The 17,223-nt window shown below is 40.5% G+C and overlaps 1 protein-coding gene across 5 annotated transcripts in view; it reads right to left on the bottom strand.

Moving 5' to 3' along the window:
- The window catches only part of LOC137433729 (solute carrier family 12 member 6), a 180,886-nt gene that overhangs the window by 75,544 nt on the left and 88,119 nt on the right, over positions 1-17,223 (bottom strand). For all 5 annotated transcript variants that reach the window (XM_068126000.2, XM_068125997.2, XM_068125998.2 and 2 more), the window contains 4 exons: positions 11,376-11,467; positions 7,451-7,579; positions 294-440; positions 1-55 (listed from right to left, as the gene is read on the bottom strand). In XM_068126000.2, coding sequence (XP_067982101.2) covers positions 1-55; positions 294-440; positions 7,451-7,579; positions 11,376-11,467 — 423 coding nt within the window. The remainder of the gene's footprint in view (positions 56-293; positions 441-7,450; positions 7,580-11,375; positions 11,468-17,223) is intronic.

The raw sequence follows: 17,223 nt of genomic DNA, 5'->3' as shown, positions 1-17,223 counted from the left end.
CTGGAACAACACCATTGGTTGCTACTGCACTCATGGATATGGCTGTAAGCATTGTCTGATGGGGTGTGGGGATGGGGCAAAGGGAGGGGAGGAAATGTGGAATGTCAAATGAAAAGCCAAGCAATGGAATGGATTTAGAATTAAACAAAATAAACAAAAAATACACAACCACCACCATTTGGGTCTCTCTCTGTACGAGGCATCACAACATGAAACGTGCTTTCATATTGATAAAAAGAAAGGTGTAGGTAGAGTGGTGAGGGACGGCTTCCCTGTTCAGGCCCGATACGTACACAGCAGCAGCACAACAGGACCATGCAGAAGGACTCGAGAATACCGGCTGCACCGACGATCCACGCGAGTCGTAGAAACAGTATGACTCCCAAAATGTTTTGAAGGCAAGGAAGGTAGACTCCCATAAATGTGCCCATGCTTGGGGTCTACACAGAAAACAAACAGGGGTTAAATATGTTTGTGGGGTAATAAATGAATCCTTCCGTATAATAATGCACTTATTATATTTGTTTGCTACCCTCGTATCGCCAGAGGAGAGGGTATTGCATTTGAGTCCATTTGTTACTTGCAAAATCGAAGATTTTTCAAGTATATTGGTCGGTTGTGTTTGTGACTCTGTTTGTTTGTTTGCTTGTTTGTTTGTCACCGGCCTACAGGTCACAATTTTCAACCAAACTTCACCAAATGGTAGAGTTGGTCAAATGCCAGAAGCCTATTGTTTTTGGGGTCAATAGGTCAAAAGGTCAACATAGGCCAAAGGTCACCAAATTTGCTAAATTTCTAAAATCCCCAATTTTCATCCGATTGACTTGACATTTGAAGACCACTTGCATATCTGGTCACTGAATTCAACCACTAAGTAATTTTGAGGTCAACATAGGCTAAATGGTCAACATAGGCCAAATTTCTAAAATTCTCAATTTTCATCCAATTGACTTGAAATTTGGAGAGGACTTGCATTGAATTCAACCACCAAGTATTCTTGAGGTCAACATAGGCCAAATGGTCAACATAGGCCAAATTTCTAAAATCCTCAATTTTCATCCAATTGACTTGAAATTTGAAAAGGACTTGCATATCTCGTCACTGAATTCAACCACAAATTATATTTTAGGTGAACATAGGTCAAAAGGTCAACATAGGCCAAATTTCTAAAATCCTCAATTTTCATCCAATTGACTTGAGATTTGAAGAGGACTTGCATATCTGGTCACTGAATTCAACCACCAAGTATCTTTGAGGTCAACATAGGCCAAAAGGTCAACATAGGCCAAATTTCTAAAATCCTCAATTTTCATCCAATTGACATGAAATTTGAAGAGGACTTGCATATCTGGTCACTGAATTCAACCACCAAGTATTTTTGAGGTCACCATAGGCCATCATGTCAAATTGAAAACTTTTGGGGGAGGGCGTATTTTGCAAGTATCATGCTACGCATGACGTTTTCTTGTTTGTCTGTTACTTGGAATTTTTTTTTTTTTTGACAAGTATGTTAATCACTCCAGTTTGTGTGTGTGTTTGTCTGTCCGCTCACTTATACTTGCCTGAAGGTCACAATTTTTAACCGATCTTCAGGAAACTTCACCAAATGGTAGAGTTCGTGGTCTGACAAAATCCTATATATTTTTGAAGTCAAAAGGTCAACATAGGCCAAAGGTCGACCACTTTTTTCAGATTTATAAAATACTCAATTTTCATACGATTAACTTGAAATTTGAATAGGATTTTCATATCAACTAACTGAATTCAAACAACAACTATTTTTGAGATCAGCATAGGCCACAACGTCAACATAGGCCAAAGGTCAACAATTTCAAATTTCTAAAATCCTCAATTTTCATCCGATTCACTTGCAATTTGAATGGGATTTACATATCAGCAAACTGAATTCAACTACCAACTATTTTTGAGATCAGCATAGGCCAAAAGGTCAACATAGCCCAAAGGTCAACCACTTTTTTCAGATTTCTAAAATCCTCAATTTTCATCCGATTGAGTTGAAATTTGAATATGACTTTCATATCAGCTAACTGAATTCAACCAACAACTATTTTTGAGATCAGCATAGGCCAAAAGAGCAACACAGGCCAAAGGTCAACAACAATTTAAAATTTCTAAAATCCTCAATTTTCATCCGATTCACTTGAAATTTGAATGGGATTTACATATCAGTGAACTGAATTCAAACACCAACTATTTTTGAGAACGGCATCAGCCAAAAGGTCAACATAAGCCAAAGGTCAATCACATTTTTCAAATTTCCTAAGCCTGAATTATCATCTGATTGACTTGAAATTTGAATTGGATTTTCATGTCAGTTAACTAAATTCAACCACCATTTATTTAAGAGGTCAAAAGGATGCTCTACTGACTGCTTTGTTCTCTTTTGCCAAGTGTCGCTCTATGAGTGATTTTTCATCTGTCTGTCTGTCTGCTTGTCCGCACAGAATAAATGTGATTTTCTCTGCAACCGTTGGTCCGATTGACAGGAAATTTTCACCATAGGTGCAACTCCACCTGTAGAATTTTTTTTAATGATAATTATGATGTCATAGGTCATGTTGTTCAGCCGTCATCTTGGAAAAACCGAAAAAAATTGCACCTCTATATCTCGGAAAGCGTTGAATAGAAAAAATTGAGACATGGCTCATTGTAAAGAACTCTCCATGGGGAATAAAATATGTTAATGATGATGTCATAGGTGCCTCCATTATGATGTCATAATTCGACAAGTACAAAGCTTCATCCAATCAAGATGAAATTTCATGAGTGCCATGTCGGCATAAACTGGTGGAGAAAAAAAAAATAATGATGACGTCATCGGTCACGTGGGTCAGCCGCCATCTTAGAAAAAACCGAAAAACTTTGCACCTCTATATCTCCGAAAGCACTGAATAGAAGAAATTGAGACATGGCTCATTGTAAATAACTCTCCATGGGGAATAAAATATGTTAATGATGATGTCATAGGTTCCTCCATTATGACATCATAATTCGACAAGTACAAAACTTCATCCGATCAAGATGAAATTTCTTGAACATAATCTAGGAATATATTTGTTTAGAAAAAAAAAATGATGTCATCGGTCACGTGGTTCGGCCGCCATATTTGTTTTAACACAGAAGCCTTAAAAACCACTGAAAATAAATCCTGGTGAGTTTTTGCAATCTATGATTGCTCTTTTTCTTGTTTGTTACTTGCAAAATCAAAGATTTTTCAACTATATTAGTTGGTCTTGTGCATTATTCCGTCCGTCCGTCTGTCCATCTGTCCGTCTGTCCGTCAGTCAATCACCTACAGGTCACAATTTAAAACCAATCATCATGAAATGTCACCTGATGGTGGAGTTGGTCATAAGGAGGAATCCTATTGATTGAGGTGAAAGGTCATAGGTTATCTTGAGGTCAAAATTCTAAAATTGTCATTTTTTCATCCGATTGACTTGAACATTTAACAGCATTTGCATAGTGCCTCACTGATTTGGGAAACAAACTATTTTTAAGGTCACAAGGTCAAAGGTCAAGTCAAGGTCAAACTCATAATATCAATTTTCATTTGAAAAATCATCAATTTTAATCCGATTGACCCGAGCTTTGATTGAGATCGTCAATTTTAATCTTGATGAAATTGACAATTTTATGTATCCATGGCAACCTTTTTTGGGGTGAGGGGGGATTTTGCAGTTATTGTGCTCTGCATGATGTCTTCTAGTTTGTTTCTCTGTCTATCTAACAATTTTCAATAATTTACTTAACAAGGGACCATCAAACCCATTGCAACCAGGGACCACTTCCAAGGAGTTCCGGTTGCATATTATTTCCATTACAAATGACCTGACATGTTGTTTTCCATCATTTAACATGCCTAACCACCATTTTGACTAAAGAATCACGAGATGATGAAATCTCCCCCGTTTCCACCCAGGTGCAAAAGACAAAGAGTCCATTAGAATTCGAGTGCGATTGGGTAGGGTGGGTATAGAGAGTGAGGGACCATCATGTTTCACAAGGGACCATAATGTACAACACACAGACAAACATGAGGTGGGATCGTCTTTCCCTCCTCCACCCATCCTTACATCTGTGATCTGAACCACAGGGCAACATCTGCTTGTTCTCATTTTATCCCGATCAGGCTATTCAATCTTATTCGCTTCATTACCGGTACCCACTTTCCGCTCACCATTTGTCAGCGAGTCAGTCTTATCCTTTGTTGTCAGAAGCAAAATACACACATAAATACAGGACATTCAGAAAGTATTCACACCCCTTGACCATTTTCACATTTTGATGTGTTTCAACCTGAATTTAAAACGGATTAAATTGAGATATATTTTTTTGTCACGGTTCTACACATAATACCCCATATAAGATCAAAGTAAAATTTTTATTTTCAAGAAATATTTTTACAAAATAATTAAAAATGAAAAGCTGAAAATGCCTCGCGTCAATAAGTATTCAACCACTTTGCTATGACACTCCAAATTGAGCTCAGGTGCATCCAAAGTCCTTTTATCATCCTTGAGATGTCTCTACAATTCATTGGAGTTCACATGTGGCCAATTCAATTGAACGGACATGATTTAGAAGGTAACACACCTTTCCATATAAGGTCCCACAGTTGACAGTCCATGTCAAAGCAGAAACTCTACCAGGAAGTCCAAGGTCCGTAGAGCTCGGAGATATAATTGTGAGAAGGCCTAGATCTGGGGAAGGGTCTAAAACAATTTATTGAGTGTTAAAGGTTCCCAAGAGCACAGTGATCTGGAAATATGGAACCATCATTAGGAAATAGAAAGAATATGGAACGACCCAGACTCTTCCTTGAGCTGGCCGTCCGACCAAATTCAGCAACATGGCGAGAAGCACCTTCGTGAGGGAGGTAACCAAGAACCCAATGACCAATCTGATAGAACTACGATAGAGTTCTGAGAGAGTTCTCTGATAGAGTTCCTTGGCTGAGATGGGAGAACCTGCCGGAAGGACAACAGTCTCTGCAGCACTTCACAAATCTAGGCTTTATGGGAGAGTGGCCAAATGGAAGCCACTCCTGAGAAAAAGAGTTTGCAAAAACGCACGAGAAAGACTCTGATAGCATGAGGGAAATACTCTGTGGTTTGATGAGACGAAAATTGAACTATTTGGCCTGAATGCAAAGTGCTACGTCTGACGGAAACCGAGCACAGCTCATCATTCATACAACACCATCCCTACTGGGAAGCATGGTGGCGGCAGCATCATTCAGCCAACATTCCCACTTTACACAAAAAAGGTGCAAAAACAGATCCTTAAAACTACAGACAAATCAGCCTGCTCCCAATTATCAGCAAGGTCATGGAATCCATCATTGCTTCTGATATTAAATCCTTCCTCTTCTCCAATGGCTTGATCTCGGATCATCAATTTTGATTCAGACCAGGTCATTCTACTCTGGACATGCTGCTTCTGCTGTCTCAACAATGGATGGAGGTCCTCAATGCCAAACAGGAAATCAGAGGCGTCTCCCTTGACATATCACGTGCCTTCGATACGGTCTGGCACCCAGCTCTGCTCACCAAACTCTCCTACTATGGTATCCATGGAAACCTCCATGCATGGCTTGTGAACTTCTTCTCTGGTCATAATCAACGTGTGGCCCTGAATGGGTTTCTCTCATCTTCCCTTCCTGTTCAGGCTGGAGTTCCACAAGGCAGTGTTCTGGGCCCTATGCTTTTTCTGGTCTTCATCAATTATCTCTCTCACTCTATGGAAAATCCTCTCTATCTCTTTGCTGATGACTCCACTCTCTGCCGTTCCATTCCTCATCCCTCAGATCGGCAGTCTGCAGCCTCCTCACTCTCTGCAGACCTGGACAAAATCACAGACTGGTCAAACAAGTGGAATATGTCTTTCAATCCTGACAAATCTCACACTCTTACGATGACTCTCCGAAAAGACAGACTGGACACAGTCCTGAGCTCCTCCTGAGCTCCCTTTTTCTGGGCACACCTGAGCTCCTCACCACATACAAAGCTTTCTCAATAGAATACTGTTCTCCCCTCTGGGCTGGTGCTCCTGCCTCACACCTAGCTCAGCTTCACGCTGTAGAAGCCAAAGCTTTCAGAATCATTGGAATCTCCTGCAATGAAGCTGATTCTGAGGGCCTTTGCCTTTTTCATTCTTTTTCTTTCTTTCTTTCTTTCTTTCTTTCTTTCTCTCTCTCCCTCCCACTCTCCCACTCTCTCCCTCTCACTCACACACACACACACACACACACACACACACACACACACACACACACACACACACACACACACACACACACACACACACACACACACACACACACACACACACAGGTTGGTGGTCTTTCTATCTTCTACAGACTCCTCTCCGGCCTTGCTCTCCCTGCTCTGTCCACCAAATCTTCCTGCAGGACGCATAGGTCTACCAGTAACCCTTTTCTGGTGAAACTGCCAAAACAAGACTCTCTGCTCACCTTTGCTCTTTCATTCCTCTTTTCATCATGTGTTAGCTCTTACATGAGCCTCAATTGAGTAAAGAAAAAAACAATTATATGGAGATGCTTTACAGCGGTAGGGACTGGGAGACTTGGAAGTAAAGAGGGAACAATGAATGGAGCCAAATACAGGCACATCATTGAGTATAACCTGCTTCAGAGTGCAAAAGACCTTCGACTTTGGAGAAGATTTACGTTCCAACAAAACAATATCCACAAGCATTCAGCCAAAGTAACAAAGTAATGGCTTCAGAACAAGAAAGTGAAAGTCATTGAGTGGCCCAGCCAAAGCCCAGATTTGAATGCCATTGAGAATCCATGGAAAGACTTGAAGATTGCTGTTCACCGACACTCCCCATCCAACTTGACAGAGCTTGAGCAAATAGGAAAGGAAGAATGGGAGAAATTCCCCAAATCCAGATGTGGAAAGCTGATACAAGCAAACCCAAGACGACTCGAAGCTGTAATCGCTGCCAAAGGCACTTCCATGGAGTATTGATTCAGCAGGCTGAATACTTATGTAAATTAGATATTTATGTGTTTCGTTTTTAAATAATTTGTAAAAATTTCAAAAAGTATGTTTTCACTTTATCGTCATTGTGTATTTTGTGTAGATCGGTGAAATTTTTTTATTGAAATTCAGGCTGTAACAACAAAATGTGAAAAAGTCAAGGGGTGTGAATACTTTCTAAAGGTGCTGTAGCTTTTGTTTGTCCTAAATATTGACATTGAGATAAACACAAGCAGTTGGGGGCGAGGGGGTGGGTGCAAGTGCTTAAGTCAGGCTTTCAAAAATATTTCAAGTGCAAGGTTGGGTCCGTGCAATAGAAATGAGTTTAAAGTTCGTACAACGCGATGATCATCCGCCTCTGCTATTCCTCATTGTCCCATCCTGTCATATAAATACTTAATGTAAAAAGTTTCCTTTCTCACCTTGGTGGGCTTTTTCTTTGTCTCCAAGCTTTCCTCGGCCTCGTGTTCCCTGGCCCCCTGCGGAAGGTTTGTGTAGTTCGCAAGTCTATTAATGGCCGATGACACCATTGGACGAGTGTCCAACTCCTCCTAAGTCCAGGAAGTGACACAAATATCAGGTCATTGCCAATGCACGACACAGGGTTAGAATAAAAGAAAGATGCACACACCTAAATTGTCTAATCATTACAACACAGAATTCAATTGGTAAGGACAAAGGCTTGCATAAAACCTCCTTAACCTTAATGAAAGATTTCTCTTAAGGTATGCTGTAATTCCTTCGATAAGGATTTCCTTCACTGCTGTTGCATAAACCACCCTTAATGATAAGGTTTACCTTAAAGTTGAGGAAATCCTTACGAGCTATTGCTATGCCAGGTGTCCAATCAGATTAGATATAGGAAGAGACGTCCGAAAGCAAGAACACGTAATTTTAAATCACGCTTGTTATATGTTGCATGAGGAACACGTGCTTGCGGATGAAGGATGAATATAATGATTCTTGTGTAAAAGTCATTCGATTCTCATTGAGCATTTTATTCCCTCCACCACCCAAGGTGGGCGGTGGTTGTGGCCCAGTTACATAAAGCACCCTTAAGAAAAAATTTGAGGATTTCCTTCACTTTCCCCTGAAGGACATCTATAAGTTGTGGGTAGATGCATGTACAAATAATCCTCAAGTTTTTCCTTAAAGTTAAGGAGCATCCCTGCTTCCTTAAACACAAACCTTTAAGTTTCCAAAAGGCACTCTTCATGGAAATTAGTCAGGAAAAGAATGATTTATCACAGACCGAGACAATTTTAAATCTCATGACATCCAGAATATTTTGCTTGTAGTTTCGCTCTCGTATTTCACATTAATATTTCCACACTTTCACCATTCTTGGAAAGTTTCCAAACATTTACTGCACACATTAACGCATTTATCATAAAATGGTGAATGAGAATTTAATTTTAATGAGAAGTCTGAGGGTTGGAATTTAAATGAGAATTTAAATTTAAATTTTTTATAAAAAAAAAGGGGGGAATAAAAGAGTGAAGCTGAGCACAGAGTCTTGATTTTGGTAGTTTCACAAGAAGAGGGTTGTTGACAGATCTTGTACGACCTGCAGGAATATTTGGGGGACAGAGCACAGATAGAGCAGGGGGAGCAAGGCCGGAGAGGAGTCGGTAGAAGACAGAAAGACCACCAACCTGCCTGCGGTGAGAGAGACAAAGGCCCTCAGAATCAGCTTTATCACGGGAGATTCCAATGATCCTGAAACCTTTGGTTTCTACAGCGTGAAGCCGAGCTAGATGTGAGGAAGAAGCACCAGCCCAGAGGGGGGAACAATATTCCATCAAGCTGCGGATGAAAGCCTTGTATGTGGTGAGGAGCTCAGGTGTGCCAAGGAAGGACTTCGCACGACGGAGGATGCCCAGTCGGCGACTGGCTTTGGAGGCCAGCTTGGAAATGTGGTTTTCCCAGGAAAGATCATGGCGGAAAGAGAGACCCCAAAGCTTGAGTAACAAAACGTCTTCGAGAGGATTGTTGAGCAAGTAGATGGGAGGGTTATTCAGTCAATCTTTTCGGAGAGACAAAGTGAGATTGTGAGATTTGTCAGGTTTGAAAGACATGTTCCACTTGTTTGACCAGTTTGTGATTTTGTCCAGGTGTGCAGAGATTGAAGAGGATGCTGCCTGCTGATCTGAGGGTTTGGATATGGAGCGGCAGAGAGTGGAGTCATCAGCAAAGAGATAGAGAGGATTTCCCAGAGAGTCGGAGAGATCATTGATGAATACCAAAGAAAGCACAGGGCCCAGAACACTGCCTTGGGGAACTCCAGCCTGAACAGGAAGGGGGAAATGAGAGAATTCTATTCAGGGCTGCACATTGACTGTGAACGGAGAGGAAGTCCGCAAGCCATGCGTGGAGATTTCCATGGATACCAAAGGAGGAGAATTTGGTGAGCAGAGCGGGGTGCCAGACCATATCGAAGGCACGAGATATGTCAAGGGAGACAGCTCTAATTTCCTGTTCGTCATTGAGGACCTCCATCCATTGTTGAGACAGCAGAAGCAGCATGTCCAGAGTAGAGTGAGCTGGTCTGAAACCAAATTGATGATCTGAGATCAAGCCATTGAAGAAGAGGAAGGATTTAATATCAGAAGCAATGATGGATTCCATGACTTTTTCTGATAATTGGGAGCAAGCTGATTGGTCTGTCGTTGTAAGGATCCGTTTTTGCACCTTTTTGTGTAAAGCGGTGATGTTGGCTGATTTCTAAGCTGATGGCAGATGACCTTGAGCAAAAGAGAGGGTGAAGAGAACAGAGAGAAGGTGAAAAAGAGCTGCAGAGCAGGCTTTTAGGACCCAAGGGCTGATGCGGTCTGGTCCAGTTGCAGAATCAGAGTCGAGGTTTGACAAAAGCTTCTCCACCTTGTCAGGAGAGAAGGACACAGAGTGCATGAGCAGTTGGGTTCGACTGGGTACGGTGGGTACAGAGAGATATGTGTTTGGGACACAAGATTTTGAGGCATACACAGAGTTGAGGCATTCAGCTTTTTCACGTGCGGTGTCAACTGTGTAGCCATTTGAGGTAAGGGAGGGGATGGAGGGGGAACAAACACCAGAAACTGATTTGACCAGATGCCACCAGGATTTGGAGGAGGGAGAAAGGTTTGAGAGTTCATTCTTGAGAGTGGAGAGATAGTGCTTCCTGGCACTCCCAAGGGAAAACATACACTTGTTCCAGGTTTTGTGAAAGGAACTGAGATTGCCTTCCATAGGATTTGCCTTCCAAAAGGCGAAGTCAAGTTTTTTCAAGGCAACTGCCTCACCACAAGATGGCCCTCAGAATCAGGTTGGGTCCGTGCAATAATCAACAATCTCAACAATCCTCTCGAAGACGTCCTCTTCCTCCCGTACCATGGACGGGAGGAAGGGTATGACAACTGAAGACGAGATGGAATAAATCTGTGCATGAGAGAGAGCAGTTTACTTTGGAATAATTCCCGGGATGAGTTGGTGTCAGAGGTGGTCGAGATGGGAGACCAGTCCAGATGATTAAATGAATTTTACACAAGAATCACTTTATTCCTCCTTCATCGACAAGCATGTGTTCCCCATGCAACATATAAAAAGCTTGTATGTAGCAATATAACTTTTATCATTTAAAATAACATGTTCCTCATGCAACATATAACAAATGTCATTTAAAATCACATGTTCCCCATGCAACATATAACAAGCATCATTTAAAATCACGTGTTCATTACGTGTTATTGCTTTCCGACGAGCGTCCTATCTCTCATCCGATTGCTTGCATCGCATAGCAACGCTCCTAAGGATTTCCTTATCTTCAAGGTAATCCTTAGCTGTGGATTTCCAAAGGGTTGCTTCGGCAACAGCACTTAAGAAAATCCTTAGCGAAGGGGAAAGAAATCGACTTTAAGGGAAATCTTTCCTACACCCATAAAGCGCATCGTGCCATGACCATTGTCTCTATGTGCATGCAAACGAGATTAAACCGACGACCCAAACAACGAATCATGACCTTTCTTACAATGTATAATACCTGGGTGACTTATGAAACCTCTTTTCTAATTGGTGGAAAAACGCCGATGACAGGGGGGAGGGGGGGGGGGGTAAGGTGGGAGGACTCCCTTAACTTTAAGGAAGGATTTATGGAAAAACTTAAGGATACTCGTATATAAAACCATCCTCAACTTAAGATTGGCATTCAAGGAAAAGTTGAGGAAGTACTTCAGTAAATTCTCAAATGTGTCCTTAAGGATGGTTTATGCAACTGGGCCAAACATCTTCGACTTTTGTGCGTTGATAACTGTTTGTCAAAATTCACTTCATCAAGGTCACAAAAGTTCTGGAAAACTACCGACATGTTACCTCAAATAAAGCCAAATGTTTGTCATTGTAGTGCTTCTTTTTTGCAACTTCGTTGTTGATGAACACAACGTCTTCATCTCCAGCTCCATCCCCTAAAAAAGAAGCATTCAGATAAAAAAGTCAAGACAAAAATAAAACAAACTAGAACGGCACTCAGTAAAGCAAATACATCCATCAGGCTGAACAGTTTACATTTTGCATCCCACTGATGGTCCGGATCTGGAACCAGACCTGAACCAACATCCCCATCTCTCAATGGTGAAGATTCACTTCAAAATTAATTTTTTTTTTATCATATCAGGATCCTCTTCACCAAAATCGAATCGATTCGTCCTCGTCACACATCCAACCTGTCCACCAAGTTTCGTCTGAATCCGTACATAACCTTTTGAGATATCCTGCTCACAGACAGACTGACAGACAGACAGGGATGAAAACATAACCTCCGTCCATCTTCGGTGGTGGAGGTAATAAATCATAACTTGCCTTTAATTTACAGGAAACAAAACAATTTACAATCTAGTTGTGGGACCCAACGTAAAACGTGATCAACATAAAGGAAAGTTTTCCACTCATGATGCAAGTGAAGTACTTTTAATAGGTAGCCAAAGGTAGTTGAAAAGTAAGAAATCCTGTGGTGAGGATAACTAGCTTGATGGATAATAATCACATTGAACCGCAGACCTAAGAAAGGTGTTGCTATCAAATGGTCTTTATGGGATGAGATTGTAATGTCCAACGGTTTGTTAAAGCAAAGGCAAAGATGGCAATGTGGTCTCACACAGGAACACAAAGCAGGAAGTGGCTCATTCCTCTTCAGGGAAAACGGAGGGAAAAAATCATCAAAAATGAAGATATCATTCACAGACACGCATTCCAAAAACATGGTGTCAACAGCTGCATAGACACTATTTATGAGCATGACAATAAAGAATGTTTATATACACATATATATATATAAGAGGAAAGTTTGTGTGTGTGTGTGTGTGTGTGTGTGTGTGTGTGTGTGTGTGTTCAGACCCTGCAGGAACCAGTGCAACCAAACTTTCCAGGTTTCCTCTTTCATCCAGAGGAAGATTGAGGGCTGTTTGTATAAAAAAAGGAATGAAATTTTAAAAAATATTAAAATCCGATAGCAGTGGCCAACAGTCATTTTCATCAGATATAATTATAGGTGGGCGAGGTGGGCTAGATAGGTCTTGGTACGCTGATTCTGAATCTGTTTTTGGTTTTCCTTTAGCACGTCGAAGTTTTCATGATATTTGAAAGGTTCTTGCCTCATATGGCAAAAACCTTTCAAATTCACTCGGTCTAGTCATGAAACCTAAATGTGCTGGAGGAAAGCCAAATACAGATTTTGAATCAGCGTGCAAAACTGGTCCAGAAAAGTGCTTACATCTTTATTTTTTTTTTAAACAACACCTTTAGAGGCCATTTTTCCCCGCAAAGCGGGGGCTGGCCTTTTTCGGGGACCGTGGTTGTTGTTGTTTTTCGGTCTCCTTTTTGAAACAATGTTTTACGGCCGGATGCCCTTCCTGACGCCAACCCTTTTTGCCGCCTTTAACGACAAACGGGGAATTACCAGTGAACTGGTACTCAATTAGCCGACCTCGGAAGGATGACAGGCTGAGTCAACCCCCCTGGCGTTAATTCAGCGATCGACCGGGATTCGAACCCAGGATCCTCGGATCCTAAGCCGGCACCCTAGCCGCTAGCCCAACACCAGGGCTGACATCTTTGATGAGAGAATAAAGTTTGATCGTGTTGACCAGTGTAATTTGCCTTCATTTTTCCCCTACCTCTAATCCTCCCCATCTTGGTACGATCCGTATGTTGATTTTTTGTCCCCCGTCGCACCGCAGAGCAAAAGGGGGACTATGGTTTTCCCCTCCGACCGTGTGTGCATGTGTCCGTGCGTGCATCCGTGCGTGCGTGCGTCCATGCGCGTGTGCGTAAGTGAAGGACCGAATTCTAATTTGGTGTGTGGGTGCAACCCACGTCAAAATCCAAGATGGCCGCCGCCATGTATGTCTGACGCCATGTATGTCTGAACCTTGTGAGCGGAATATCTTGAAAAATAAGCGAAGTACCAACTTATAATCTGGTGTGTGGGTGTATCGAGGCATAAGGAAGAATGATATTGAAAATTGGGTCGCCACGTCAAAATCCAAGATGGCCGTCACCATATATATGCCTGAATCTTGTGAGCGAAATATTTTGAAAAATAAGCGAAGTACCAACTTCTAATCTGGTGTGTGGGTGTATCTAGGCATAAGGAAGAACGCTATTGTACAACGCACCTTTCCTATGCCATCTCCAGGCATTGCAAATCGTCATTGCCGGGCACCGAAGGGGGCTCGGCAGTGACGCACGCTGAAAAGGAGTACTCAGTTTTCACTCTGGTTGTTTGTTTGTTGTACACCGCACCTTTCCTATGCCATCTCCAGGCATTGCAAATCGTCATTGCCGGGCACCGAAGGGGGCTCGGCAGTGACGCAAGCTGAAAGGGAGTACTCAGTTTTCACTCTGGTTGTTTTCTTGTTTGTTTGTTTGTTTGTTTTCTTTCTTGTTTGTTTGTCCGGACAATATCTCACTATCTCAGCCATCCTTTGAGCTAGGAAGCTGAAATTTCGGCACAGTAGTGAGCAAGTCTTTGTCAAAACTGATTTTTTTGTTTTTTGAATAATGAATTAATTGAGGAGTTAGTTAATTATTAGCAATTAATTAAGTACTTATTTAATTAATCAAATTTCCTTTCTCTTCTGACCATTAACTCAACCACCTTTTGAGTTAGGAAGCTGATATTTGGACATGCCAATGACCACGTGATTTGGCTGCAAAGGCTATTTTTGATTTATTAATTAAACAATTAATCAATTAATCGATTAATTATTTAATTATTCGATTAATGACTAAAAAAATTTTTTTTTAAGTTACAGATTCTGATGAAATGGTGGTGGTTTATGTGTTCTATGACCGAATTGATTAATAATTTCATTTTTGAAATGATTATTATTTATGTATTTTCATTATTAATCATTTATTTATTTTCTTTCTCATTTGGCCAATATCTCAGGCACCTTTTGAGCTCGGAAGCTAATATTTGGACATGAGTGACCAAGTGATGTGGCTATCAAGGATATTTTTGATTTATTGATTAATCAATTAATCAATTAATCGATTAATTATTTAATTATTCGATTAATTTCTAAAAAAAAACAAAAAAAAACAGTCACATATTCTGATGAAATGGTGGTGGTTTATGTGTTCTGTAACCGAATTGATTAATAATTTAATTTTTTAATGATTATTATTTATTTATTTTCATTATTAATCATTTATTTATTTTCTTTCTCATTTGGCCAATATCTCAGGCACCTTTTGAGTTGGGAAGCTAATATTTGGACATGACAGTGACCAAGTGATGTGGTTATCAAGGATATTTTTGATTTATTGATTAATCATTTAATCGATTAATCGATTAATTATTTATTGATGAATCAATTAATTATTTAATTTTATATTTATGACTTATTTAATTAAATTTCTAAAAGATACATCTTCAGATGAAGCACGAGTGGTTTAGTTATGCTATTAGCCAATTGATTAAGAAAATATTTTGTGATAATCTTTTATTGATTTTAATTATACAATTAATCAATCAATTAGTGTACACCTCTCCCTCCCAATGCAGCCTCAATGAGCTGCACTGCGGTGTTGCCGGGTGCCAGAGGCGCCCCGGCAATGCCGCGCTGTAGGATATTTAATTATTTGGCATGGGGGTGGTGTACTTTGAATGCATCTGTACTTGTTGAAATTGGGTCGCCACGTCAAAATCCAAGATGGCCGCCACCATATACATGTCTGAACCTTGTGAGCGAAATATCTTGAAAAATAAGCGAAGTACCAACTTCTAATCTGGTGTGTGGGTGTATCTACACATAAGGAAGAACGCTATTGAAAATTGGGTCGCCATGTCAAAATCTAAGATGGCTGCCGCCATGTATGTCTGAACCTTGTGAGCGAAATATCTTGAAAAATAAGCGAAGTACCAACTTCTAATCTGGTGTGTGGGTGTATCGACGCATAAGGGAGAACGCTATTGAAAATTGGGTCGCCACGTCAAAATCCAAGATGGCCGCCTTGCGTCTTCCACTTTGTCAACTCACATCATTTCAACGACGGGGGACCGAGGCGTATCGCTTATTTAACTTTACTCTACTGAGTCATGAAGATCAGCACGTTACGATCCATATGTTGCTTTTTTAACTTTAATCTACTGCATCACAAAGATTGGCACGTTGCGATCCATATGATGCTCTATCAACTTTATTCTTCAGTATTACTAATAATATGTGCATGGTATGATCCATATGTTGCTTTTTAACTTAAATCTACTGCATCACGAAGATTGGCATGGTATGGTCCATCTGTTGCTTTTTAAAATTTATTTAAATCGAATGCATCACAAAGATTGGCACGGTATGGTCCATCTGTTGCTTTTTAAAATTTATTTAAATCGAATGCATCACAAAGATTGGCATGGTATGGTCCATCTGTTGCTTTTTTAACTTTAATCTACTGTGTCATGAAGATTGGCACGGTATGATCCGTCTGTTGCTTTTTTAACTTTAATCTACTGCATCATGAAGATTGGCACGGTATGATCCGTCTGTTGCTTTTTAACTTTAATCTACTGCGTCATGAAGATTGGCACGGTATGATCCGTCTGTTGCTTTTTAACTTTAATCTACTGCGTCATGAAGATTGGCATGGTATGATCCGTCTGTTGCTTTTTAACTTTAATCTACTGCGTCATGAAGATTGGCACGGTATGATCCGTCTGTTGCTTTTTAACTTTAATCTACTGCGTCATGAAGATTGGCACGGTATGATCCATTTTTGCTTTTAAACTAATTTACTGTCATGAAGATTGGCACGGTATGATCTGTCTGACGACCAGCTGGAAATGGATTGACTGTAGAACTTTGGTTGTGACTACTTGTTTGAGTCAAAAAACTGTCTTTTGAACAAATAAAATAGCGTATATTGGGAACTTTTAATGATCAAATTTTAATAATCGACACAAAAGACGAGAGTGAAAAGTTATTGTTCCTGTGAAAAGAAGTTTTAAATGTGAATCTTGTATACAAACATAATTGGCTTCAGTGCATAGGAAATCTTGGCAACTATAATGCAATCGTTTTAGGCCAAAGATTCCAAAAAAATAAAATAATACATTTGTAAAAAAACCGAGTTGTCAAATTTGGGATTTTGGCCGACTAATACTACTCCACCCAGTGCTGTGACACCCTCATCCTCCAAGCAGGTGGGCTGCAGCTTTTTCCTCTCTTCAAACCTTGAAACTAATCACAAGATGGTCAAACACTTGGAATATGTCTTTCAATCCTGACAAATCTCACTCTCTCTCTCCCTGAAAGGATCATTTGGCAATCATAAGGGCAGTTTTAAAGGCCAATCTTTTAACATGTACGTGTGGTCACTACAGTCTATTTTAACAGGAGTGTGTTCACTATGGAAGCTAAAAAAACTTGAAAAGTATTTTCCATAAAAGAGTAATTATGTCTCTTCAATTGGAATTGTATATGGTGGCTTGCAAACCGAGCCTCAGGGGCGGTGTACAGAAACGTTTTTTAAAATAATAAGTACAAGGTGCAGGAAGGTGAATTCGCTGCACATGATGTGCAACGTGAGCAGAGGAAAACGAGTGTTCATTGACATCCATAGGATGTCTTATAAATTAAGAAGATATAAGCACACCTGACACTAGGCCAAGGCTTCACACTTTAGCATGCTCACGAGGCTGCACCGTCGAATAAACTGTCCC

The sequence above is a fragment of the Myxine glutinosa genome, chromosome 10 (genome assembly GCF_964187855.1).
Source record: "Myxine glutinosa chromosome 10, kmMyxGlut1.1, whole genome shotgun sequence".
Taxonomy (NCBI): domain Eukaryota; kingdom Metazoa; phylum Chordata; class Myxini; order Myxiniformes; family Myxinidae; genus Myxine; species Myxine glutinosa.
The sequence above is the reverse complement of the archived record's forward strand: the minus strand, read 5'-3'. Positions and strand labels throughout refer to the sequence as shown.